At 35.8% G+C, this 24,831-nt stretch overlaps 2 protein-coding genes across 3 annotated transcripts; both read left to right on the top strand.

The window, feature by feature from the left end:
• MS3_00001591 (uncharacterized protein) lies at positions 1-8,323 on the top strand (the record flags this gene model as incomplete). Of its 2 annotated transcripts, XM_035733981.1 has the most annotated exons (3): positions 1-230; positions 2,022-2,313; positions 7,744-8,271. In XM_035733981.1, 3 exons carry the CDS (start codon positions 1-3, stop codon positions 8,269-8,271), a joined length of 1,050 nt encoding a protein of 349 aa, XP_035590189.1. The 2 variants fall into 2 exon arrangements, with proteins under 2 accessions (XP_035590189.1, XP_051074478.1); XM_051209057.1 differs by lacking the exons at positions 1-230; positions 2,022-2,313 and adding an exon at positions 4,842-4,978 and having other exon boundaries at positions 7,744-8,323.
• A 5,577-nt stretch (positions 8,324-13,900) lies between these two features.
• Positions 13,901-16,798, top strand: AGPAT2 (1-acyl-sn-glycerol-3-phosphate acyltransferase beta). The gene is made up of 5 exons (XM_051209056.1): positions 13,901-13,980; positions 14,028-14,378; positions 14,420-14,595; positions 14,628-14,827; positions 16,454-16,798. The coding sequence occupies exons 2-4, from the start codon at positions 14,249-14,251 to the stop codon at positions 14,745-14,747; spliced, it is 426 nt and encodes a 141-aa protein (XP_051074477.1). The 5' UTR covers positions 13,901-13,980; positions 14,028-14,248; the 3' UTR covers positions 14,748-14,827; positions 16,454-16,798.
• The last annotated feature ends 8,033 nt before the right edge of the window (positions 16,799-24,831 follow it).

Here is a 24,831-nt window from a genome sequence, read left to right as displayed (position 1 = left end):
ATGAACGGATTTAATATTGATGCTATTTTAGGCAATCAGATTGTACAACACAATAATCTAACTTTAAACAATACACAAATGATTAATGATAATCACACGGAACAAATTAACACTTTGTATCAAAATTCAACAATGAATACTAATATCAATGTTAATAATATATCAAGTAAATTAACATTTGTTTTACATTGTTTTACATATTATTGTTATCAGTTTCAATATTCTTATAGGTTTGTAAATAAATAAATAATGATTAATTTAATAATTGAGTTCATGATTCAATTAGATCTAGACCATTATGGGAAACCTGGAAACACTGGACGGCCGTTTCGTCCTGTTGTGGGATTCCTCAGCAGTGCGCATCCACGATCCGAATTCGAACCCAGGACCTATTGATCTAGCATGTGTGCGCTTAACCTCTACAACACCGATTCGGCATCTAACAGTGTTAATGTTAAAGTTCAACCAATCCATGGATTGACTCATATACTCAACTACTATAATATCCACAAAATCCCTTTTGATATTGATTAATTGTCGGTTTATTTATGACATGATTATTGCTTATGTCGAAAGCAACTGTAACTGAGGATTTGAATTGAAGTAATAACTAATGTTCTACTGTCTTAATGGTATATTAACTAAAAATGTGAAAACCTTTTTAGAAAACAGGTGATCTTTTGATTAGAATCATATTTTAACATATTCATTTCTTGATGTTAAGTGGTTGGAAATAATCATCAGGAAGCCACAGATCTAGATTTCATACCAGTTGACACTTGTTTACAAGATGTATCTTTAATATTTATGAAATTCGTGTTTCATATAGGGATTCGAGCTTTAATCACTCATTGTCACAGTCAGAAGCATTATCACTGAGTTATTTTGACTGATATAATTGGATCAACATTAAAGATCAAACAAATAGCGACCTAGTTACTGCTTAATTATCAATCACTATGTTATATATTTTTTGCTATTTATAGGTTGGTAACCTCTTGTTGTTGGTCAAAGAAGTGCTTTTTCATCCCAAATTCTTAGTGAACTAAAAACACTAACCTCTTAAATTATTGATTATTATACTTAGTCGTTATCCTTGAATGTTCTAGCACATTTCCTCCTTCATTTCATTTTTTGATCTGTATGAACAAATATATAATTTAGCGATAAATGATATAGACGGTTTAACTGATAAGAAGAAATGAAAACATTTGAACTTAATAGTAAATAACTACGGAATCTGTTTTTAACTTAATAAACTATTTTTTTAATTCCATATGATTACTCATTACTAATTTATACAAATAATAGTAATTTAACAAGTGTATATAAACTATTATTCTACTATATCAAAGTGTATTTATTTACGTTTTACTCTGAATAAATCTTGGTACATTGACTTACTAATGTTGCATTATTTAATTTAAACTGAGTTACCGTTTTCTATCATGTTCTGTATAACTCTATTGTTTGAGGACAGTTTCGACATTGACAAATACGCAGAAATAATGCTCTTTTTCTGTAAAAATTAACTTTAGATTAAGATATGAAATATAAATCCGAAATGTTGCCACCAAATGTACTACTATTTGTTATTAATAAAACTTAAATTCTCTTTTCATCATCAAATCATCATAGGTTAAACTAAATAATAGTAGTATTTCACAAGATTAGTTACCTGGTTGGAGTTTCTTGTTATATATTTAATAGAAATAAATTAAACAGTATAAACCACTGAATAATTATTACACAGACCATCTAGTGTAAAATTACTTGATATCTTGGTTTGGAATAGATGATTGTACTTGTTGAATGCTTGATTTCTAATTCTAAATACAGTACATTCGTTTGTGGTTATCTAGTAGCTCTTGATCCGATTACGTTATTTCTGAGATTCCTAGTTCATACTATAATTCAAATACTTATAAATACTGCATATTTGTAAGAAAATTTTAGTAAAATGAAGAAAATGTGCCAATTTTGTATTAATAATTTAAATCTTTTACAATGTTAGGTAACAGAATAACAACATTTGAATCAATTCAAACAATTTTACCTGAATATACATTCAATGAACGTTTAAATTATAGTGAACTATCAGAACAAGATAAAAACAACACTTGTAATAATTCTATTATACAAAATGATGATGATATTGTACATAGTTCAAAAATTTATAAAAATCGTAGTCCACGTATACCATTTTCACGTGATCAAATATTTGGATTAGAACGAAAGTTCCAGAATTCAAAATATTTAAGTGGATGGGAAGTAAAACAATTGGCGAGAAATTTAAATCTTACAGAAACGCGCGTAAGTAACTTTATTAATTTATTTGATGATATAATTAAAATTCAAATGTACATATATTTGAAAGATTAATTTTTATCAGTAACATATGTGTATATGCTTAAAGGAAATGGAGTTCATAGATCCGGTTAAGCAGGTTTATGAAGCTTCTCAGTTTCCTTAGTAGCCTAATGAGTGTAATATTGTTAGGAAGGCTTCTAGAATTCAATATTTTCTCATAAACTTAGAAATGTCCATTGGTCGCTTAAGCAAATAGATGGTCTGTTATGTACAAAAACTCACCATGAAAGCATCGTCATATACAGCTTCAAATGTAATGGATTTCTAGGGGTGACGTAATGATTATTTTAAAAGTTCTTTCCGTAATATTTACAACCAAGTCAATATGTAGACCGATTAGTCTAATATTGGAAATATGCATTCACCTAGTAAATTATTGATTAATTCATACCAAATACTCCTCATTCAAATTATACAAATCTGTCCGTCGATGTGACTATATAAAGTCATGTAGAAAATAGTGTATGCATATATTATTTTGATTTATTTTGATGGTCAAATAAACCTTTATCATCAATCTTTGGTTTTCATTACATATCGTAAGATTTGAGGTTTCATATACTAGCTAGTCAAGTGATTCCACAGATATAACAGGTTTATAGTATGGTAGGTGCCTCCTAGAAACTTTTTTTATTTATCGGAGGCTATAGCATCCTTTCAATCTAGTACAAATTTATTCTGGTTGAGTAACAGTCTCAGTATATTTGTCGGCGGACAAATATATGCATTAAAGTTGTCTGTGTGTGAAATAAAAAGAATACACACAAGATCGTTACTGATAATCAATTAAGCACAAGTTTAAATCAAACTGAACTTAGTCTGTTTCTTCTTAGTGGTTGTTATTCTTTAAAATAATTTAATTTAATCGTAAATGATATAATGAAGCCAAGATAATTGCATCGTTAAGTAAATAAATAAGCAATAGTGTTATTCATACATATTTCTAATTAATTTAATCCAATTCTACAGTTCTATTTAAATGACATTAGTCTATAATGTTAAACGTATGAATACATATCAAGTTGGCTAGTCAGTTAGCTAGTGAGCAAGTTCGTTAGATTAACCATCTGTTTAGATAAATATGAAATTATGGAATGATGTATTAAGATGAAATGATAACCAAATGACTTTTATTTACTCATTACTATTTCTATCAATATAATTATAATTGAAAGATATAGAGATGGATAGAAATAGGATTAAGGATTTCTTCGATTTTTTCTATTTATCTTATCAAATCTATTTGTTAATGCTTATTTGTGTGTATGAGTGTTAATGCACATAACTATTTCAAGAAATGATAGGAGTAGAATATGTTCTTGATGCACTTTAGATTTGAACTTGACAACTACTAATACAATAATATTATTCTTATTCTTAATATCATTACAAAAGATAATAGAAATAATGACATTTTGTTGTTACGTAATTATTCACGTTTCAAACTAGACATTAAATTTCAAGGAAAAAAATTAAGAACTTATATTAGTAATTGATTGAATAACTAGGTTGAATTATACATTAGTCAATTAAGTTATCTAATCACATTTGAAAGCGGTTTCTAGTAGACTAATACAATAATAAACATGTTCAATGTTGAGAATGATCCTAATGAGTGTAATTTTTCGGTAAAATAGGTGACTTGATTAATTAAATCTAATACATTCGAAATGTACACACATGAAACTAAATAACCTTATTAATAGTAACAATATCAACTTCAAACTGTGTACAGATTAATGTAATAAAGATATATTTTAGTATGTTAAGTTAGAGCTTGTCACGTTGACAATATTTTTATTGGTGGATTTCAATGAAAACGAATAAATAATTCAAAAATGTAATCAGTATATATTAAATTATTACGTTAGAATGAGAATTTACTTACTTTACTTACGCCTGTTACATTCCATGCACCGAAATAAATGGTTGCTGTGGTTGTCAGAAGGGGCATCAGCCTCGTGGCTTCCGAAGAAACTCGGCTTTCACCACGAGGCATCATAACTCTTCTAAACGAAGACCTGACTCCCAGGGCAGAGTTTAAGTAGTTTGAATAATTTTTTCTCGTTAGCGTTTTTTTTAGTGAGTTAGATTTCTACGGGATCGGGTCGCTAACCCCATGCCCAACCCTACTCTTTCATCCGGGCTTGGGGCCGGCAGTAGCCACAGAGGTGCTCCAGGCAGAGTTGAATGACAATTTAACTAACTATTTTTCCTGATTTCAGCTATTGACTAATCTATCATGATTATTCACTATGCACATATTATATCTTCCTAATAGCCTATATGACTCCACAGGTCAAAACTTCCTATGAGAATCTCCATAAACTCATCAATTATTTATTGATAAAACTAGGTCATGTTCAATTAAGTGGTTTGTAAATGCCTGATCTTTTCAATTTATTTACTGCTTTAAAGAAATCTAATTAGTCACTATTTTCATGTTGGAAATATTTTTTTTAAAAATATAGTTCTCTAGATGTTAATCAGTATGTATTATTTCCATATTCGAATACAAATAATATAAATTTGAAAATAAAAAAAAGTATTCCAATGAAAATATAAAATTCTTTAAGGGATTGGATAAATTACATCAACGACCGACATGGTATGTAAGATGATTTATTTGACAGTTTATTGAATATTATAATTTAGGAAAACATAGTCCATAAACAGTTTCATATAGAAACAAATTCATCATCTATATGTCATCTATTTCAAAACAATTAAATAATGCACTCAGGAAAAATCTTATTCCCTTATAAAATGTATTGAAACAAACAAAAAGTTATATCGTTCATTTTCATGTAGTGACTATGGTAGATTATGATATAATGTGACTGAATAAAAGAACTTGGTGATTGTTATACTACTACTAATACTACTAATACTACTACTGTTTACTTGTAGTTGAGATTGGAAACTTCATCATTATTTGTAAACTACATTATTCTAAAACGTGTGGCATTATATAACCTAATAATGTTACTTCATGCAACCAGATTCCTTGCCAAATTCAAACAGAACAAAAACAACAAGGTTTGCCAGATAAAATGAATTCGTTCTATTTTACGGCTTTTTATCAATTGCATTTAACCTAAAATTACAATTATTGATATAAATGTAATATTAATAATTGACATAATGAATCAATCGAAGCTAGACCACTATGGAAAACCTGGAAATACTGGACAGCCGTTTCAGCATGGGGAGTCCCACAATAGGACGAAAGAGCCGTCTGGTGCTTCCAGGTTTTCCATGGTGGTCTAGCTTCAAATGACTCATGATCTCAACTATTAAAATTACTATAATATTCATGAAACCCCTTCTGATATAAATGTAATTACTAACAAATGTTTAGCATAATAGTTGTTCAAAACATAGCCAAAATCATCTGTTAATAATTATATTAGTGATTGTCATTTTAGGTTGTATTCAGCTGATGAGAAACGGTGAAATAGAATTAATTCATTTTATACGACAAACCTTGTTGTTCTTGCTATTTAAATGTTATTTCCTTGAAAAAGTTTGGACCAGATTGCCAGGCGAAACGTTGGATTTACTTCAAATTCTTTCGCTGTGATTTTACAAACACATTCTTCTTTAATATTTATGACGTTAAATGTTGACCAATCACACATTTCTAAAATGGTTTATTGCAAATAAAATTTTCAATAGTTGAAATCATGAATCAATTGAAGCTAGACCACCATGGAAAACCTGGAAGCACTGGACGGCCGTTTCGTTCTAATATAGAACTCCTCAGCAGTGCGCAACCACGATCCCGCCCCCGCGGGATCCGAACCCAGGACCTGTTAGTCCTGCGCGCGAGCGCTTGATCATTAGACCACTGAGCCGGTATCCAAAGCTGAAGAGTCCAATACTAGAACGAAACGGCCGTCCAGTGCTTCCAAGTTCTCCATGGTGGTCTAACTTCAATTGACTCATGATTTCAACTACTGAAATTTCCAAAATCTCCACAAAACCCCTTCTGAAAATAAAATTTCGCCTAGTTATTTACTTTAGTTAAAGTTTTATTGAGATTCAGAATTGTTCAGTTTGTTAATGGTGAGATTCTATGAGAAATGTTAACTCATGAGGAACGAAATATCTTAATTTATTTTTCCATTCTGTATTCAGTACACAGTTTACTGATCTAATTAAAACTTAAAACTGATTATAGCCAATATATTAAAGTAAGATTCATTAAAATACATTTGTGTATACTTGCAAGTGAATTTTACACATCTTAATCAAGTAATTTTTTTGCAATTACTCTTCAATAAAACAAATAGCAACTCATAATTTACTTAAATGGTAATTGATTTATCATATCTTCAGAATATTCTGTACACAGTTTAAATAATGTAAGATAAATTTAATTAATTTGTGAAACAAACTATGTGTTAATAACCAAAGTTATTACTAAACTTACGAACCAGTAAAACATAACGTTTCGAAACAAAATACGAGGAGAAAATTTAATGGTAGTTTTAACGACAAAATTCTTTCAAAGGTAAGAAAAACAGGAAAAAAGAGGAATACTGAACTCGTATGAAATCACAAAGTAACATATAATTTTCTTATCTTGTGATTACATGATACATGATTCAAAATTCCATGGTTCATAATTATGGTTTGAGTCAATCTTTGACGTTGGACATTGATAATGCAGTGTTGTTGGGGTTATCTGTATCATCCATAATCTGACTGAACCCAACTGATCACAAACGCTTTACCTAGTTAGCATAAAAAATCATTTGATTTCATACGTCATGCCTACTGAATGATGTCTAATTAACACAGGCTTTCGAATTCACTGATTTCTATAATTTCCTTGAGGAAAGATTTCCATCGAAATCCCTTCATATTACTCATATGTCGGTGAATTTTTCACATTAAGGAGATTTTCTAGGGTTTACTAATTTTTAGGCTGGTTCTTATTATTGTAGGTCGGAATAAGGTAGGAAAAATTGGAAATATGTCAGTCAACACTGATAAAATTTCAGTCAAAGTATAAACAACAGCATAATTCAAACTATTTTAAACTGAATTAATAGTCATACATATTTCATGAGTGGCTGTTTTGACTCAGTAGCTAAGTCGATAACGAATTGGCATTTGAAGCAAACAATACTGGGGTTGGAGTCTTGGAGTGGACATCAACTCTGAGTTCCAGGTGCATTTAGCTGATGAGTCCTAGCTAGGACAAAACGCGGGTACTGGTTTCAACTACTAGCCAAAATTTAATCACCTCTATATTGAATATATCATCGTTTATGAGTTAATTAAATAAAGATATTGGTGTGATTTTGTTTTGTCATAATTTGCTAAGCCAATTTGTTGTCCGTTGTTGTTATTTCTTTTGTAAAGGTTAAAATATGGTTTCAAAATCGTCGAGCCAGAGAACGCCGCGATTCTATTGAATTTAATTCAAACAATGCTATAAAATCTTTAAAAACAGATAATGATTGTTTTACACAATCTTATCATGAACATGATGAGTATATAATACAAAACAGTTATAATTTAAGTTCCATAGCAATTGATAACCAAATTGATTATCAATATAAACACAATAATTCACTTTCAAATTCCTGTATATCATCTTTACCATTTACTGCATTCCATTCAAACTTAAAAAAATCGGACTTCATTTTCAATTTTATTCCGGATGTTAAACAGCCATTAAATCAGACAAATAACGAGTTATTAATCCCAGTATCAATCACGAATGATTTCGTGAATATAGATAAACAAGATGAACTATTAACTGGCATACCTAACATAACTGCTAATAAAGCCATGCAACGTAACAATAATAGTAACGATAATAATAATGATAATAATTATTTCATCATACCTGTAACTCATAATTCGGATGCATATTCAACTATATAAGAATATTTCTAGTTTTTATTAGATATCGAATGATGTAAAAGTAAATTTCCACTATTTTTAATGTATATTTTTTGTATTATTTATATTGCCTAAACACAGATTTATTCAGAAATATATTCATTTTGCTTCATATTTAGTTCTTTATCATTGGGTAGATGATGGCTAACTAAATATTGAGCGAATTTTAATACGTTTAATTTTTCATTACTTCTTCAAGGCGAGAGTGTAATCTTTTTAAGCGAAATTATTATATAATAGCTGATTCATAGGAATTTTAGTCTCCTGTCTTTCAGGGTTTATCTGAAAGCCAACTTGGAAATACTCGACATACTTCGTTGATCAATCACTATAACAGACCATTATATGGATCCAGAACCGTGAGTGTTAGTTCAATTGATAAAATGAGTTTTAAACAACTTGAAAAAGTATTTCCACAATGTGTACATTGTTTGCACTATATCCATATTACTTAACTAATCAAAAAAGTAATAACAACTTCTTTTCCATAAATATTTAAATGTTTACTTAATGTGAACGTGATCAATAGTGTTAAGAATTATTTACATGGTATGATGAACGGAAATAGTAGAATTAGATGAAATATCTAAACGAGTATCTCCCTCAACTATTCAATACGTACTCTAGTGGTCACGGATGATTCAGCATTCAAGTCAGACAGAATACGATGAATACACATGAAGGTATTATTTTATAATTCCAAAAGCAGTTGCGTAGCGGACCTATAAAACTGTAAAACTTTCTTCTGTCAATCAATACTCCAAAACTTATAAAAAGAATAAACACACAAAAATAAATACCTAAACTCAAATATATGATGAAAAATTATGTATATAAGGCATGAGTGCGTGGTATGTTCATATACGGTGTTATAATGTGTGCACGGTTTATTATTACAAAACAGTTGATACCCAGCAATTAGAAGAGGAACAGCACAACTAAACAACATAATTAAATAACAATAATAACAATGATAATAAACTGTTTAATTACAGACACACCGGAAAAAATCAAATTTATCCGAGAATTAAAATTTATTTATTTAAGTGAGTATGTGATGTTTAGTAACGACAACGGGAATAAACATCGATTTATTATGAATAAACAAAAAACAAACTAACTAGACGTAAACAGGTTTGGTTAGATAATTTGTATAAAGTTTAGACAGTAATGTGTACATAACGTTTAGGTCTATTGATGATTCCGCTGTAGCGAGTTGTAGATAAGTCCGTGTCTACTCATTTGACGTTGATTTTTGGTTTTGGTGGTTCCGTGAGGTCAGGTTCTTCACTTAGTTTTAGGATTTGCTGTTTTCATCGACTATCTAGGAAAGTAGGTTTTAGTCTGTCTATAAAGAGAGTGTTTTTCTTACTATTTTTCTCAGCGATGAAATATTTTTCTGTTCGTTTTGTGACTTCAAGTGGCCCTTCGGATAGCGGGGTTGGTGGTATACCGACAGCGCCAATTTGAACAAAGTCGAATTTGTGTTTTTTTAGATAGTTATTTGCTTGTTCGTGTTGTACGTTCACACGTGTTGGTATTAGCTTTAGTTGCTACGTGGTTCGTAGTAATGTGCTTGAAAAAGTTATTGCATTTCCTTGTATTTTTTCATTGTTATTAATTAGTTAGCCAAGAAGCTCTAAATTCGTTACACATACTAAATTGGCTAATGTGCATCCTATGTCTTCTCTCAACTTTGGAAGTATTCCCAGGAGAATAAAGGGTGGGGCATTGCTCTACTTGGTTGTATTGGCCAGAGACATATGTGAGCTTCTTAATTATCGGTGAAATCATTCTACGAGGCCTTTAGCTGCTAGGTGGTAGGCTGTTGTTTTTATGTAGCATGTTCCTAACAGTTTAGTGAATTCTCCGAGCAAAACTGATTGAAACTGGGGACCCCGATCAGTAGTGATGGTAAGTGGGACGCCATAATAGGCAATTCAACAATCAAGGATTACTGAAGCTAAAAATTTTGATGAGGTATCATTTATGGGACAGGCTACAGTTCATTTAGTGAATCCATCTTTGCAATAAATTTACGAACAACAGAATTGGATAATAGAAAGGAGTGACAGTGTCCAAGTGCACGTGTTGAAATTTTCTATATGGTGTTTAGAATTTACCTAGTGTGCAGAATGTGTGTGGTTGGGTCTTGTGTTGGGACTGGATGAACATCTCTGCCACATTCTAACATCTGCACTCATGTGATACCAAACGAAACGTTCTGCTATATATCTGGTTGTTGCTGTTGTAGTGACCTACTTTTATCAGGAGAACGCGATTGATTTAATGGAAACAATCATTATTATAACTAATTGTAACGGTGATTGTTTTACTGTGCTCGCTTGTTTAACTGTGCTAAGGACAGCCATATTCATACTCCATTACTCTCTATTACTTTTCCGCGGATTGTGACCTCGTACGTTCGTACTCTTGCCCGCTGATTCCACTTGTACCCCTTTGGCACGATCTCGGTATCCTTTAGATACCACGAGATCGCCAACGAATAAATCTGGTTACTTTCAATCTTCGCCTTCTGATTTATTTGGTATGCGTTTCCCTGTAGTGGTGCTCATAATCAACCTCGACTCGACACCACGCTATACTGTAATTCCAGGGTTTGACAGCAAATTAGGGTGTTGAAATGCTTGATTTATGCGTGGGATATTAAAAAAACGGCTAGTATCTTCAACAGCATCCTAAATGATAATAGTAGTTGGGACCTGTTTAAGCGATAATGTAGATCTTACTTCGCAGACTTTTAAATCAGTATAATCTGCCTGTACCTGTATCAATATTTGACCTCTGGGTTGAAGAACTGATTTCTGTTTAGGATAATGCATCAGCCACGAACTAGAAATCTCCAAAACAGCGCAATCTTAGTAGACAGAACTATTGCATTTGGAATTCAAAATCAGGCGCGCAACGGATCGTAAGTTCATACTGAATATACCACAAGTATTTGGAGCTCGATAACACCTTAACCAGTAACACCTTTAATTGAAACATGCCCACCCAGTGAAATCATAAGTAAAGAGGTTCAACGACATATTTGTTGTTATATATATCGAGAAGTAACTGGCTAGCGGTTTTAGGAGAAGTTGAACATAGCGTTCCCACTCGTGAAGTGGTGCGAATGTGTGACCGAACGCCTTCAGATAGTCTGATCTATTGAAACTAACATGGTCAGCATCAAACGTTGAAGACTTAGAGAGCTGTTGATTTTGGGGTTTTATTTACCGTTACAATACAAACACCACACGTACTTCACATGGGGAAGATTGATCATAGGACGTGCTGACTGATTTACGCAACCGTTTATGATGTGTCATTATTGTCAATCACCTTCCTTGCAATGAGATACTAAATAGGGTATTTGTCTATTGTGGTCTGAACATTCAAACAATGATAATCCCGCATGAATATCAATCACTATCGTTCTGTGCTACCGTGTTTAATGGAGAAGCCCATGAGCTATTGATTGTCAAATGATGCCCAACTCCGTCATGTTTTCGAACTACATCTTGACGATTTTTACTTTTTGAGGGTCAGTCTATGTGGCTTTGCATTGAATGGTTGGATTTTAGTAAAGATGTTGTGTTTTATATAGTGATATGATTTGTCAACATGGTATCCAGGTCTTCTGATTTAGTAATACTCATACAAATTATCAAGGGATGTACTTTTTTCCGGTTTATTATGTGGATGGAACAAATTTTACTGCTAAAAATTAGGCCAATAATTAGAAGTAGTTAGTTCGCATTGATAAGTTTCTTTTCATTCATGTTAATAAGTAATTCGTGAAAATTTTGGAAATCTGCTCCCAAACTATTATGTTTTACCTGAGCCGCAGTCTAGTCCGAGTGGTCGCTCTCCACTATTAGGGATGTGAGCCCTATTTTACGTTTCTTGAAAGGTGTTGCTTCATGTAGGACGTTTTGGTCTAGACAATATTGGTGGGGTTATGTTAACCTCCATAATGGTATCAACGAGAAATTCCATGCCTGTTGTTGTATCTCAGACGTGAAGACGACTATTTATGTGGCCAGAGATAGTTGTCACCATAGCTATCTGACTGGTCCGTTTCCGGAGATGTGCCGGACAGTTATTGGAAAGCCATACGATCTTGTGGGTTTCCGTGCATTTTTACCATACTCTTTACGGTACCAATTGATATCTACTGTTAGTTTTATCGGTCTTGACCCGAACCTGCAGAATGGTTAATTTCTGAAAGAAGACTTCATACTCATGGAATGAATGCTAAATATTGTTATGACCCTTGCGTCTGTCACTTATTACATGATAAAATAGCTAGTCAGAAGATCTTTTTATATGACCTATTCCCTGTGCCAAACTAATGATACGCCGACCAGCACTAGCAGCCTCGCGTTATCTCTGAGTTCTTATTCGTCTTCTGACATAGTACCTTATAGATTAGCCTAGCCTTTTCAGTCAGGAACATAAGCATCAGCTTCTGCCGTGTGAATCGTTTATTTCGGACATACTCAGTTTAAATATAGGCAGACCAGACTGCCACATAAAACGAAAAGTAATAGTTGTACAAGATCAAGTCACTGGGGCTGTAACTGATAAATTTAGAATAACGTAAGAATACTAAATCGTTTAATAGTAGTCAATAGGTCAAAGCAAAGCTTACGACAAAAGGAATATGAATATATATGTAATAAAGCTACCTAATAATTATCCAATAAGAACATATGTAATAATTGTCTATAACTAAACCCTAGAGGTTACCATTTATTTGTTGTTCGTACAGACATAGCAAATATAGTCGCTTTTAGATGTGTAAATTGACGAGTTGGATCTAGGATCTTTTGCCATATCTCCACCGATCGTTACAACTGCTACTTGTACTTCACTTACTCTATGAGAATCGCAAAATACTTTTACATTGTACGGTAGCCTGGTTAACCACATCTTTCTAAAAAGCTAGGCAGCCTAGTTTTTAGATTACGACCAACCGTTTCAAGTACCGTGAAAAATAAGATTGCTTTCTGTCACCAACGTCACGTCTCCAATAGAGGTAGGAGTCTCTCGTTTGAGGCTGAAGTACGCCGTATGACTGCAGCCTTTAGTTTGTCACACGGTGCATCCTCTGATTTTTGGTCGACGAGGCCATCAAATTCAGATAAAAATTCCATGTGGATTGCGCTCACTATGCGTGTATATTTGGTTACCTGGACTTTCGACTTATATAAACCGAATTTTAGAGTTCTTTGCAGCGCACGCCGGACACAGATCCAAAGTGTTAACGTGTAATTGACAGTCAATATGCTTTATAAAATGAAACAAAATGTGTATAGTGTCAGTGTCAATACATAGTTAGAAAATGGCATCCAACAAAGTCAGGACGAGTTGTGTATGCGAACACACGTATTTAGCGAACGATAATCATTAAGACATCAGGATAATGAACTGGATTAGAGGAAGTCAACCTAAATAAAGGTCTCTGGTTAGCACCGGATTTTTACTAAGTGAGCGGAATGATGTAAAATTACAATGATGACACGAACTGTTAACAAACTAACTTATTTGAACTTTCTCAACTAAAGTAAGATATTTGTTCTAAATGAATTATATGTATCAATTCAAACCATGAGAAATAAGCTCTGTAGTGAAAGGGCGCCTTGCTTGCACGAGTAACTTTGGATATATGAAGTTGAACAACTGGTTGTTTTTTTGTTCTAAAGTCTCAACTTTAGGGTTTGGCTGTTTAGCGTGCGCAGATTGACCGTTGAGTATGTTAGATTACGCGTTTATTTTATTTGCCACTATTCCCATACTGTACCGGGTTCCAAAAGTACAGTACTATGTCAAATTTTCCGTTTTCTTCTTATTGATCTTTATTGGGTCATTTATTTATTCTATCCGATTGGCTTTCAAAGGCCGAAGATATGAAAATGCTTGGTAATAACTTTTCGCTCATAACGTTTCAAGGATGTTTGTAAAATATCTAGCATTTTCTGGAAGGATGGTTGGTTTAAATCCTGTTGTCGAGGACGACCATCTTCTGTCCGGGGAACCATGTATTTACGTCTTGAATCATCAAAGTTGCATAGATGTCACAGGTACACATCCATACAGATTCTTACTTCCTGTGACAATTTAGGTGTGGGCGACATATGGCCAAAACGCTGCTCGGTAGTTTCCAAAGCTTCACTTAGATTCATGGGATTTTTGGGAATAGTTATGTGGCTGAGCAAGACTATTTCCATTGATCGATCCCATCATACTGATGCTATTTCTGCCATGGAGAAAGCTGCCATAGAAGCCAAACAGGATAAGGTAAATTCTTTTCATTTTGACTGTTTCACTAGGTCTCGGTTTTCATTTTTCCTGAGGGCACAAGATCCGATGCCGGTTATCTTTTGCCTTTTAAAAAGGGAGCATTTCACATGGCCATCGAGTGTCAAGTAATACCTGATATTACTCACTAAGTTTAAGTTTCCGATCCAACCTATTGTTATTGAACCGTATGCAAAGTTCCTTGACCACAAAAAGAAACTTTTTAAAAGTGGTGAGTTTATTTTCAGGAATAAATTGACGAGTGAGGCTGTGATTCATGGTCGACCTTTGAGCAACTCTAAAGTGACCTTGTGAATGCCCAGCAGTTTACTAGGGCTAAATGAGAGTTATAAACTAGTGTCAAGGACAAAGATTAGTTTATAGCTAATGGCTATAGTTAGGAGTTCGATTTCGGGTTTTCATCATGAACTGACGTCGGCTAAAATGCGTTCGCTATTTAGCCAAATAGATGAATGAGTTTCGCACCAAAACCTGTTATCCTTAATCTAATTGGATCGTCAATAAACTAGTCTCGCTAGTTGACTGTTTGAGTAATTCAGTAATTTAAGTATTTGTTCCCACCCGTTTGACCATATTTTCAGTTCGCTGCATCTATTAAGATACTAGCAGTCATTTCGTATATGTATGCGTAGCACAACATGTAGTTTGTAGACATAACGAACACACCTAGAAAAATAATTTAAATGTGGATTCACTTTATGACCGGTGATCTCGGTGAAAGTTAGGGAAGAATTGTTGATACTTATGCTGAAAAACGTTATTTTTTAGCCTAACATGTTCTTATATTACTAAATAGCATTGTTTTGGTAGTGTTTCTCACAACGTTTGCTATATGACCGTAGGGTTAATCATAGACTCCACATTTTGCAATCCGCACGTTGTTTGCGGACACTAGCTGCTTAGGATGACGAACCAGTTAGTTTGTGACTCCGTATGCTGGAAAATAAGTGTGTAAGACCGTGACCTACTATAATCTCGAGTGAGTTCTCGAGATCATGCAACCCCCCCGCCAACTTAAAGCATTATCAAACATACCTTATAGTAACCATCGACAATACTGCTGACTGTCGTACTCATAAAAGCAGAATGGACCTTGTTCATTGATATATGTCTTCACTGTATTTTCAGTTCACCTGCATTTCAACACTTCTTGTTCATTCATTTATTAATCCTACAATTTCCCTCCTATTTTTTCGAGATTTTGTTCAACCTTGAGTGTAGCATTTTTCAGTGCTTTATTACATCAAAAGTTTTCTGTTATACATGAATGTAGGTTGAAGATATCAACTTGATAGTTGATTTACATTAGTCTTTATTACGCAACTAAACGTACTCTTACTAAAGCTCAGGTTGGCTGGGTAATATGTATTTCCAACTATTGAGTCTTCTGCCTTATCCATTTCATCAACTATCTGGACAATAATTGTACCTAATTACATACACTATCTGTAGGTGCCAATCTTGAAATTCAGGTTCTTCATTGTCCAGGTTGTACCGTTGGCACTAAGTAGTGAGAGTAATTATGAATTAACCAGTTCCACTCGACCTTTGTTTATGTACCTTGAAAGTATGTGTAATAAGATGAGGTAAGTGCTCATAACTTGGGAAGCTCAAAACGGACTATAGATCACACATTAACATTACCTATACAGTACTTATTTCATCATCTGGTTTTTTGTTCAGAGCTTGCAGTAGTAGTAAACAAGTGGTTGTGCATTTGTAAATAGTTTTGCATCAAACTACATTCAATTATTTTCCTGTTCAAGAAACTAAAAAGTTAGAATATATAAATTTTAGGACGACAATAACATCGTTCATGTTTGTTTTTATAACTCAGCCACTTACAAAGTGAAGGTCCTACCGAAAATTGACACTAAGGGGATGAATAAATCACAAGTTGATCAACTTCTCAATGAAACTCGTGAAAAAATGTTTGCTGCATTTGAAATGATGAAAGGAACAATTTCAAACTGAATGGATTTTTTATACTCATGTGTCATATACTTTTGTTAGTTCATTATGATGAGCAATAATTGTTTTTATCTTCGTACCTAAATTTACAAAATCCAACTTCCCAACTGGTATTCTATACTAAATTAGTACCTTCCGTCCGAAAAAAACGTTTTTAAATGATTTATGTACTCCCAAAACCACAAGAATTATACTCAAATATGAAGTGCTACATTTTAGTGTTTTCTCTATTCTAAACAACAATAAAAAAACTGGTGAGTACTCTTGCACACGAATAGAGTGCTGATTCTTAATGACGAGTGTCTACAAAATGTGAATATACGGGAATAGAATTATAGCGGTGACTAATTAATAATGAAAAGAATTTTCTCCTGAAGGTATCTGGTTATGATGGGGTCATTTGGCGACAAGCCTAGTCATGGTCTTCTTATCATTTAGTCAGTGGTACAACACTTTTTTTGTATATTTAATACATTGACCATACGTACGAACAATTTATAATAAATAAGCGATTTACCCTTGAGGATATGATTAAGTGTTCATTTGATTTTGAAATCATCAACTAAGTAGTTATTCCCCGTTTAAACCTCCATTGTGATTGATATATTTTTCTACTTTTCATCTTGGTAATTTTTGCTCAGCTTGTTGTAATACGCCATATACTAAAACCAAATTGGGCGTTCGTCCCAGATTGTACTCTAATCATTAACTCTCAGTTGTTTGAAACTTGTAATATTTCATCTTCATTATTTTAATCATGGAAGAAAGATAATGTACATCCATGTGATCATTCAGCCAGATTAGCTTGTCGTACAGACTTAGGTGGTTGTTGTCCACTTGTCTTGACTACGTGTAGAGGGTTCCTTTGGAATTTAGTTTATAAAAAGGGTACATCTATTTAGATGAAGGATCCATTTTGTAGGGTTTAATCTCTAGTTTTGATTTATGCTACATGTAAATAAAGTTATTTGAGGTATATTTAGTTTGTACTAGTCCTGTTATTTTTATTTTTCATTTTGCATTGTATTATACCACATGGATACTTAAGTGTAACCTACAAGGCATCAAAGCAATTTTAAATGTATCTCCACAATTTATGGTGGTCAAAGTAGTTTAATGCCCCCAAATGCCCTGGTACGACCGAGGGTGGAGATAGTTAGCTCTTTCTCTCGAAATACTCTCACATGGCCACGCGTATACAGCCACTACCAGGGAAGTCCTCACTGCCTTCTTGCGGCGGGGGTGTTTGCGAAATTGAAAGGACGGAAAGCGAAGGTCCGGTGCTTTAACCGGGTTGGTGGATATGGAGATTCCACCTAGGAGGGTTGGAAAACTCTGGTTTCAAACCAATGATGCACACGGGCTCCAGGATCGTTTGTCACCGGCTTCCGTGGGACTGCATCTCCCGACGTTGCTCCAGTGCCTTGTGGATCAGACCTTTGGGTCGAAGGCTCTGGGTGTGGCTCCTTAAGAAAACCACCTGCTTCAGTCTGGGCACCCGGGCAGTATCACAGCCCACACACAAATCAAGTGACTTGTGTGATGCATATGAATTCTGTGCTCCTTTGTACCAATATTTGTGTTAAAATACATAAATGAAGGTGGTTTAATACGTTCGTTTTGAGATCCTGAAATATCTACAACAGTGGTTTAAAATTAAGCTATTTTTAACTCTTATGTGTAATTTCTGGGTTCAATAAATTAGGCTAAATATCGGACGGTCACCTAATGTATGTCGAAAGACCACTGTCCTAGTGAATAAAAATTCCTCCGAAGGGGATTATAAACACAGTCATATGAAAGTACTTTAAAAATTAAAGTGAAATCTTCTCGACCTTGGTCATACGTATATTATCTCAGATGCTGTCTATAAAGGTTTATGTACTGACTATGGGACTGAATAGGAAAAGCTAACATGAGTCATTAAGTTCAAAGAAGCTGCGTGCGAATAGAAGCTGTAGGAATATCATTTTAAATAGAGTCTCCCAAGTCACAGGTCAATAAAATGTACTTTTAGGATTACCTTAATATATGTTGTATTTCTATTCGATTGGTAGCCTCCGCTACTCATTGTTTTTATCCTACGATTTCCTCTTCCATGTATTCATGCATTTTCTTGATCTCTTTCTGTATAAAGCTTTTTATCTAAATAAAACAAAATAACACTGAACTTGTGCATGCATTTTTATTATTATTTTCTCAAAGAAGTTTGCGCATGAATGGCAAATACTATACGAGAAATGTATTCATTTCTCGATATTTTTGAAGCTTGTATTAATTTCAAGACCTATTTATCTATTTATTTGAACACAAACATGTGTACAACGGGGACTAAATGCATATGGGCCACACAATATCAATGAACAGAAATTAGTGTGACAGTGAAATAATAATGATAATGGGGGAAGCAGTTTAGTTAACGAAATACAGTCAGAAGTGATTCTCTCAGTTATAGAAATTACTCTCGCTTTTATAAAGAAAGTTGCAGAAGGATCGCCCCTAACTTCTCTTTTGAATCGTGCATGATGATTGCGTCCCAAACCACTATATTGCACTATATCTAGGGACCCAACTAAGTTGTGAGGGTCCAACAGATCCCAGTCCTGTACAGCTTTCTTTCATACTATCACACCATTTCATACACTGACCACCTCTACGTTTCCCAACCAATCCCAGCATTGGTAAATAATGCATGGTGTTGAATTCGCTGTGACAACCTTCATAGTACATGTCCAAGCCATTAAAGTTGGTGTTTGAAGATGGTGACACTAATTGACTTATCACTTTGCCTAAACATTCGTTGTCGAACCTCTGGATCGTTAACAGAGTGTTGCCACTGTCTGTCAGCAATACTTCAGAGACAATGATGATCAAACACAGAGTCATCTAACCTCCTCAACTCGGACAGGCATGGTTTCACAAGCACACGGCCAGGCTAACTAGACGAGGGCAGGTTCAGGGTCCTACCCGTCTTGTAAAAGTACTTTGCACTTCGAAGGTGGAAAGCACATGCCATTCTTGCGAACACTAATTGCCAATTGATTGAGTGCGGATTGGGTATCGTCGCAAAATAAGACGATATAACCCATATGCTCAAGATCGAGAAATCTTTCTCCAGGTAACAGATACACACCACCATTACCTACGTTCATCATAGCTGTTTTCAGAACACCATCGGTGACAAAATTGAAGAGAAATAGCGAGATTGGGCAACCATGTGTAACCCCACTGCTTAAATTAAGCAATGAAGATAGGTGGTTGTATGCTCTCACTCTGCCTGAGGTTTTTGTATATATGTCAATAAACTCATGCAAACCCTTCTCCGATAGACAATCCCGGAAAACAGTTCTGTCCATCGAATCGAAGTCGGCCTTCATGTCAAGCAACACTACGATTGTTGGCCTGTAATAAGTATGACTGTGTTATAACATTTGGCGGAGTTTGGGGACACGATCAATACATCCTCGACCGGAATGAAACCAGCTTACTTCTCGCGAGTCGATGTCAATTTAGACACAATTGGAAGTATACTTATTACCTCGTAGCTGTTACATATATGATGTAAACGGTGGGGTCGATTATCGACTCATTTCATGATGTTGGAACACTCCAGAGTTCTCAAACTTTTGCAAACGACTCCGTCAGCTCGATAACCAGAAGGTTGTCACTATCTGTAATATTAGGTTAGAGGTAAGTCATCCGGACCTGGCGGTTTGTGGCGCTTCATGGGTTGGGGTTTCTTGCACCCTTCCGCCTCGTTTTGTGGATTAGCCGTCACAGGCCATTGGAAGCAGGACAGTCTGGTCGATGTCGTCAGGGCAACAGACCAGTTGAACTGCTCTCTGAAAGGCTTTGCCCATCGTCCAAGACGTCGCATATTTTATGATTTGCATTCCGTCATCCAAACAGATTACTTCACTGACACCAGACTTCTCGCTGCAAGTGACTCAGATGAGTTGAAAGAGCTTCCGGCAGTTACGATGTGCAGATGCTGATTCCAACTCGTTGGCGCACTCCGACTATTAGACTTCTCGGTCCTTACGCGAGCTTTGTACAGTTTCGTTACACAACAATCTTCGTTTATGGTCAAACTCACGGTCACCCAGAGTAGAATGACGTTCCTCAACGAGTTTTGAGGAGCCTGTAGAAATGCAGTGTCTACAAGCGGGACGTTTCGTGAAGCCGCAAGCGACTTGACTCACTATTTCCATGGTGTCATGGAATTGCAGCCAATGCTCATCTATACTTTTTGGTGGATTGATAGCTAGTATTGAACCTATCTCGGTTTGATATTTATTTGCAACAGAAGCTGAAACCAATTTTCTGACATCAATACGTCTAGGATGGCCACGGAAACGTAACGTAAGATTAGCGTGAACAGGGTCATGATCAGGGTCCGAATAAGCACTTCGAAAGGAGTGGCAGTCCTGTGCACAAGCACGCCAGCGGTAGCTCATCATGGTATTGCCAGTGTAAGTTCCCATTGGCTACCTAGACAACTTTCTTCTATGCCTAGACACACGGACTTCTCATTCGAACCTTCGGCCAATACCATAATATCTGTAATATTATATCTTTATTTTTAGCTTACTTCTCGTATATAATTTAGTCCTATAAGTAATCAAAAAAATATAATTAGCTTAATAATAATGCATATTTCGGTTACTAAACAAAGGTATTCCGAATCTACGAGAATATGAATTATCTCCCTGCTAGTGTAGTTTTTGCAAATCTCAGTCAGCACAATATGAATTGGGATCATCCGAATATCGCATAGACTGACTGGCATTTCACCTTGGTACAAAGTTGTTTTGCTCTAACTTTTCTTTCAGCATCTGGATAAACATAATCTTGATACTGTGCCCAGGTTATGTTTTGGTCACTCACTAAGAAGTTATGCTTTCTTGGATACACGATATATATCCCAGCTTAAATTATTGAGGATTTTCAGGTTTGAGATTGAGTCTAGAGATAATTACTTCATCATCAATACTTCATATAATTACAAAGTATTTAAAGCTCACATTGCCATTTGTTTACTTGCATAACATATTCAGTAAACTGGTATTTGAATCAATAGGTTGTGCGGTGACTCATTATTGCTAAGTAATTGCTCACATTTTTCTCCGATCTGTCACTCAGCTTAATTGTGTGTGAAATATGGTTTCAAACTTAGGGTGTGATGTAAATATCATAGAGGCTTGCCTTCCGACTTATTTTTCGAGCTCACTACTAGGAATAGAAGAGCGGGTCCTAGACGAATAAGTCACGATTTTCTCGACCTGAACTCAAGGTTAGTCGTTGTCTGTCGGAACGTGCAGTAGATCAAAGCGTGGGATTTTATTCCACAAACGCCAAGTATGCTCGAAATACAGAGCACTATGAATCCGGATTTTAGTTGATGTGGGTTTCAATGAAACTCCGATACTGAAGCGTAAACATTGATTATCAACTAAAAAGAATGGTGTATGCATTCTGATCTCCACTATCCACCTTTACGAGGTCTTATCAATAGACGATGAACAAAAATGTCCGAGCGTTTATTTAGAAAACATTAATACAAAGAAAGGCTCGTCTGCTGTCTTAGTAATTAATCACTGGGTAATTTCAATGGCTAATTATAAAAGCATTGTTTGAGGGGCACTGTCGTAATATAACTTGTAGGACTTGCATTACTGAACAGTATAATTTTTACAACGTACACATTTTAGTGCAAAAATGATTTCACCTAGATGTTATTTTCATGTCAGATTATGAATTTTGCCCGACCGTTGTCGCTACCTTGACGTGGTGGTCGGGCTTGCCTATCGTGATGAAGCAACCGAGCTATACTGGCTGGAACAACCGTTCCTCAAGGTCCTACCATGTCAGACAGGTCGGTTGAAGAGCGGTAAGACTAAAAGCAACAAACCCAAGGTCCGAAGACGAAGTCGTACTGCTGACTGTACAGAGGTGTGACAGCAGTAAGGTGTTTCCTTCAGACAACCAGCATGACAGCGATGCTGCCTTCCCACAAGGAGGGGTGGGGTTAGAAAAGGTCGACCCTAAAAATGCACACCTCACCTTACCTCACACGTCAAAAACCTCCCACGAAAAGGCCGTGCGCGACCGGCCTCAAGCAGTTGTCCCTTGGTCAGTGCGGTCACGCTCTCAGGTCACTGAGACCACCTCTAATCCAATTTCCTTTTCAGGTACCTCCAGAAGAACCCTTCCTCGGTGTGGGCAACCGGGAAGTGATAACCGCCCTCATACCTCTAACAGCACTCGAGACCACTGTATTCATAATCAAACTCCGTCTTCACTTCCTATTATTCCTCTTACATCGACTTTCAACTCTAAACTTCCTCTTTCGGCTTCCTCCTCAAATGTCACCATAGCCAACGATTCTAGTGCTCAAAACTCTGTCCCAGGTCTACTGAAACCTCGCTCCAAACTACACATTGGAGCCTTCAACGTACGCACCCTATGTCAAATCGGTCAGCAGGCTTCCTTGGCTAAAACCCTAGAGTCTCTTTCCATTGATGTATGCTGTGTCTCCGAAACACGCATACAGGATTCCAGTGTGGTCATTCACTTGACCTCACCTCGTCAAAACGGAGAGCCAACGAGATACACCCTCCGTGTATCTGGTGACCCGATGGCCAGTTCTCGTGGACTGGCAGGTGTAGGCATAGCACTAAGCATGAGGGCGGAACAAGCACTGCTAGAGTGGATCCCCGTCAACAGTCGTCTATGTGCTGTTCGGTTAAACGGCTCCGTAAGAACTCGGAAGGATAGGGACACACGTCGTTGCCTTTTCGTCGTTTCTGCTTACGCTCCCACTGACTGCAGCTCAGATGATGTGAAAGATGCATTTTACAGAAAGCTTTCTGAAGAATTTCAGAAAGCTAAACGCTCAGACATAGTACTCATAGGAGGTGAGTTTAATGCTCAGATAGGTAGCTTAAACCAAACAGAAAGGCATTTAGGTGGATATTTTAGCATTCCGGCACAGCGAACAGATAATGGTGATCGTCTGCTGCAACTGTGCTCAGACAATCGCTTATTTTTAGCAAACACAAATTTTAAGCATAAGGAGAGACATCGTCTAACATGGCGACCCCCTACACCAAACTAACGATGGACTCAAATAGACTATATTGCCATTAGTCACCGTTGGAGAGGGTCGGTAGAAGATTGTCGCTCATTCTGGAGTACCTGCTTGGACTCCGACCATGCCCTAATACGGGCACGCATCTGCTTGTGCCTCACTGGACGCAAAAAAGCCACAGTAAAAAAAACCCATTAGAACCGAACTGAGTAGCGAGGAAACCAAAAGTAGGTTCCAGGAACAACTGAGGTCACGATTAGGTAGTTTTGGAAACGAGGTTGACCCAGATGTTGCTTGGAAAGCCATACAAACAGCTGTGGAAACAGCAGTGACATCCATCAGTGATTTAAACCACAGAGTTACAAAGAACCAATGGATTTCCTCTAGGTCTATTGCACTGATGGATTCTCGCAAACTCGTCCCATCAGGTTCTGAACATGATGAAGAGCGACAACAAATGAGATCTAGGTTAAGAAAAAGTCTAAGAAACGACCGTGAGCAGTGGTGGGCAACGAAAGCAAAAGAGATGGAAAAGGCGGCGACTATAGGGAACACAAGACAGCTTTATAGACTAATAAAAGAAACTGGAATTAATAAGTCAAGTGTAAGTGAGATTATTTCGGAAAAAGACAATACTCTCATCTGCTCCCAGTCCAGACGTTTAGAACGATGGGCGGAACATTTCAAAGAACAGTTCAACTGGCCTTCAGCTACTCTACAACTACCCTCCATTCCCAGACAGTGTGAATGGAACATTGGAGTAGGTCCCCCAACTCTAGCAGAAGTTCAAAAGGCTATAGTTAATCTGAAACGAGGAAGGGCAGCTGGTCCAGATGGATTGGCTCCAGAGGTCTTTAAGGATGGCGGTCCAATTTTAGCGATTAGGCTGACTAATATTTTAGCTAAGATCTGGGAGTTAGACGTTATCCCATCTGACTGGTCGCAATCACTTATCGCCCCAATATATAAGAAAGGGTCAAAATCATCCTGTGACAACCACAGAGGGATTAGTTTAACAAATATAGTATCTAAAGTACTAGCCTCGATAATTATCAGACGCCTAACTAAGACTCGTGAACTGCAAACACGAGAGAACCAAGCTGGTTTCAGACCTGGTCGTGGCTGCATCGACCACATATTCACCATTCGTCAGA

Source organism: Schistosoma haematobium, chromosome 1 (assembly GCF_000699445.3).
Source record: "Schistosoma haematobium chromosome 1, whole genome shotgun sequence".
In the NCBI taxonomy this organism is placed as follows: Eukaryota; Metazoa; Platyhelminthes; class Trematoda; order Strigeidida; family Schistosomatidae; genus Schistosoma; species Schistosoma haematobium.
Note: the sequence above shows the minus strand (reverse complement) of the source record. Positions and strands in the feature narration are given on the sequence as shown.

Excerpts from the sequence above, each read along its gene's own strand:
- AGPAT2 (XM_051209056.1), top strand. The coding sequence starts at position 14,249 with ATGTTTGTAAAATATCTAGCATTTTCTGGAAGGATGGTTGGTTTAAAT. Across the intron at positions 14,379-14,419 it reads AAGTTGCATAGATGTCACAG|GTGTGGGCGACATATGGCCA; the intron begins GTACACATCCAT and ends GTGACAATTTAG. Across the intron at positions 14,596-14,627 it reads TAGAAGCCAAACAGGATAAG|GTCTCGGTTTTCATTTTTCC; the intron begins GTAAATTCTTTT and ends CTGTTTCACTAG.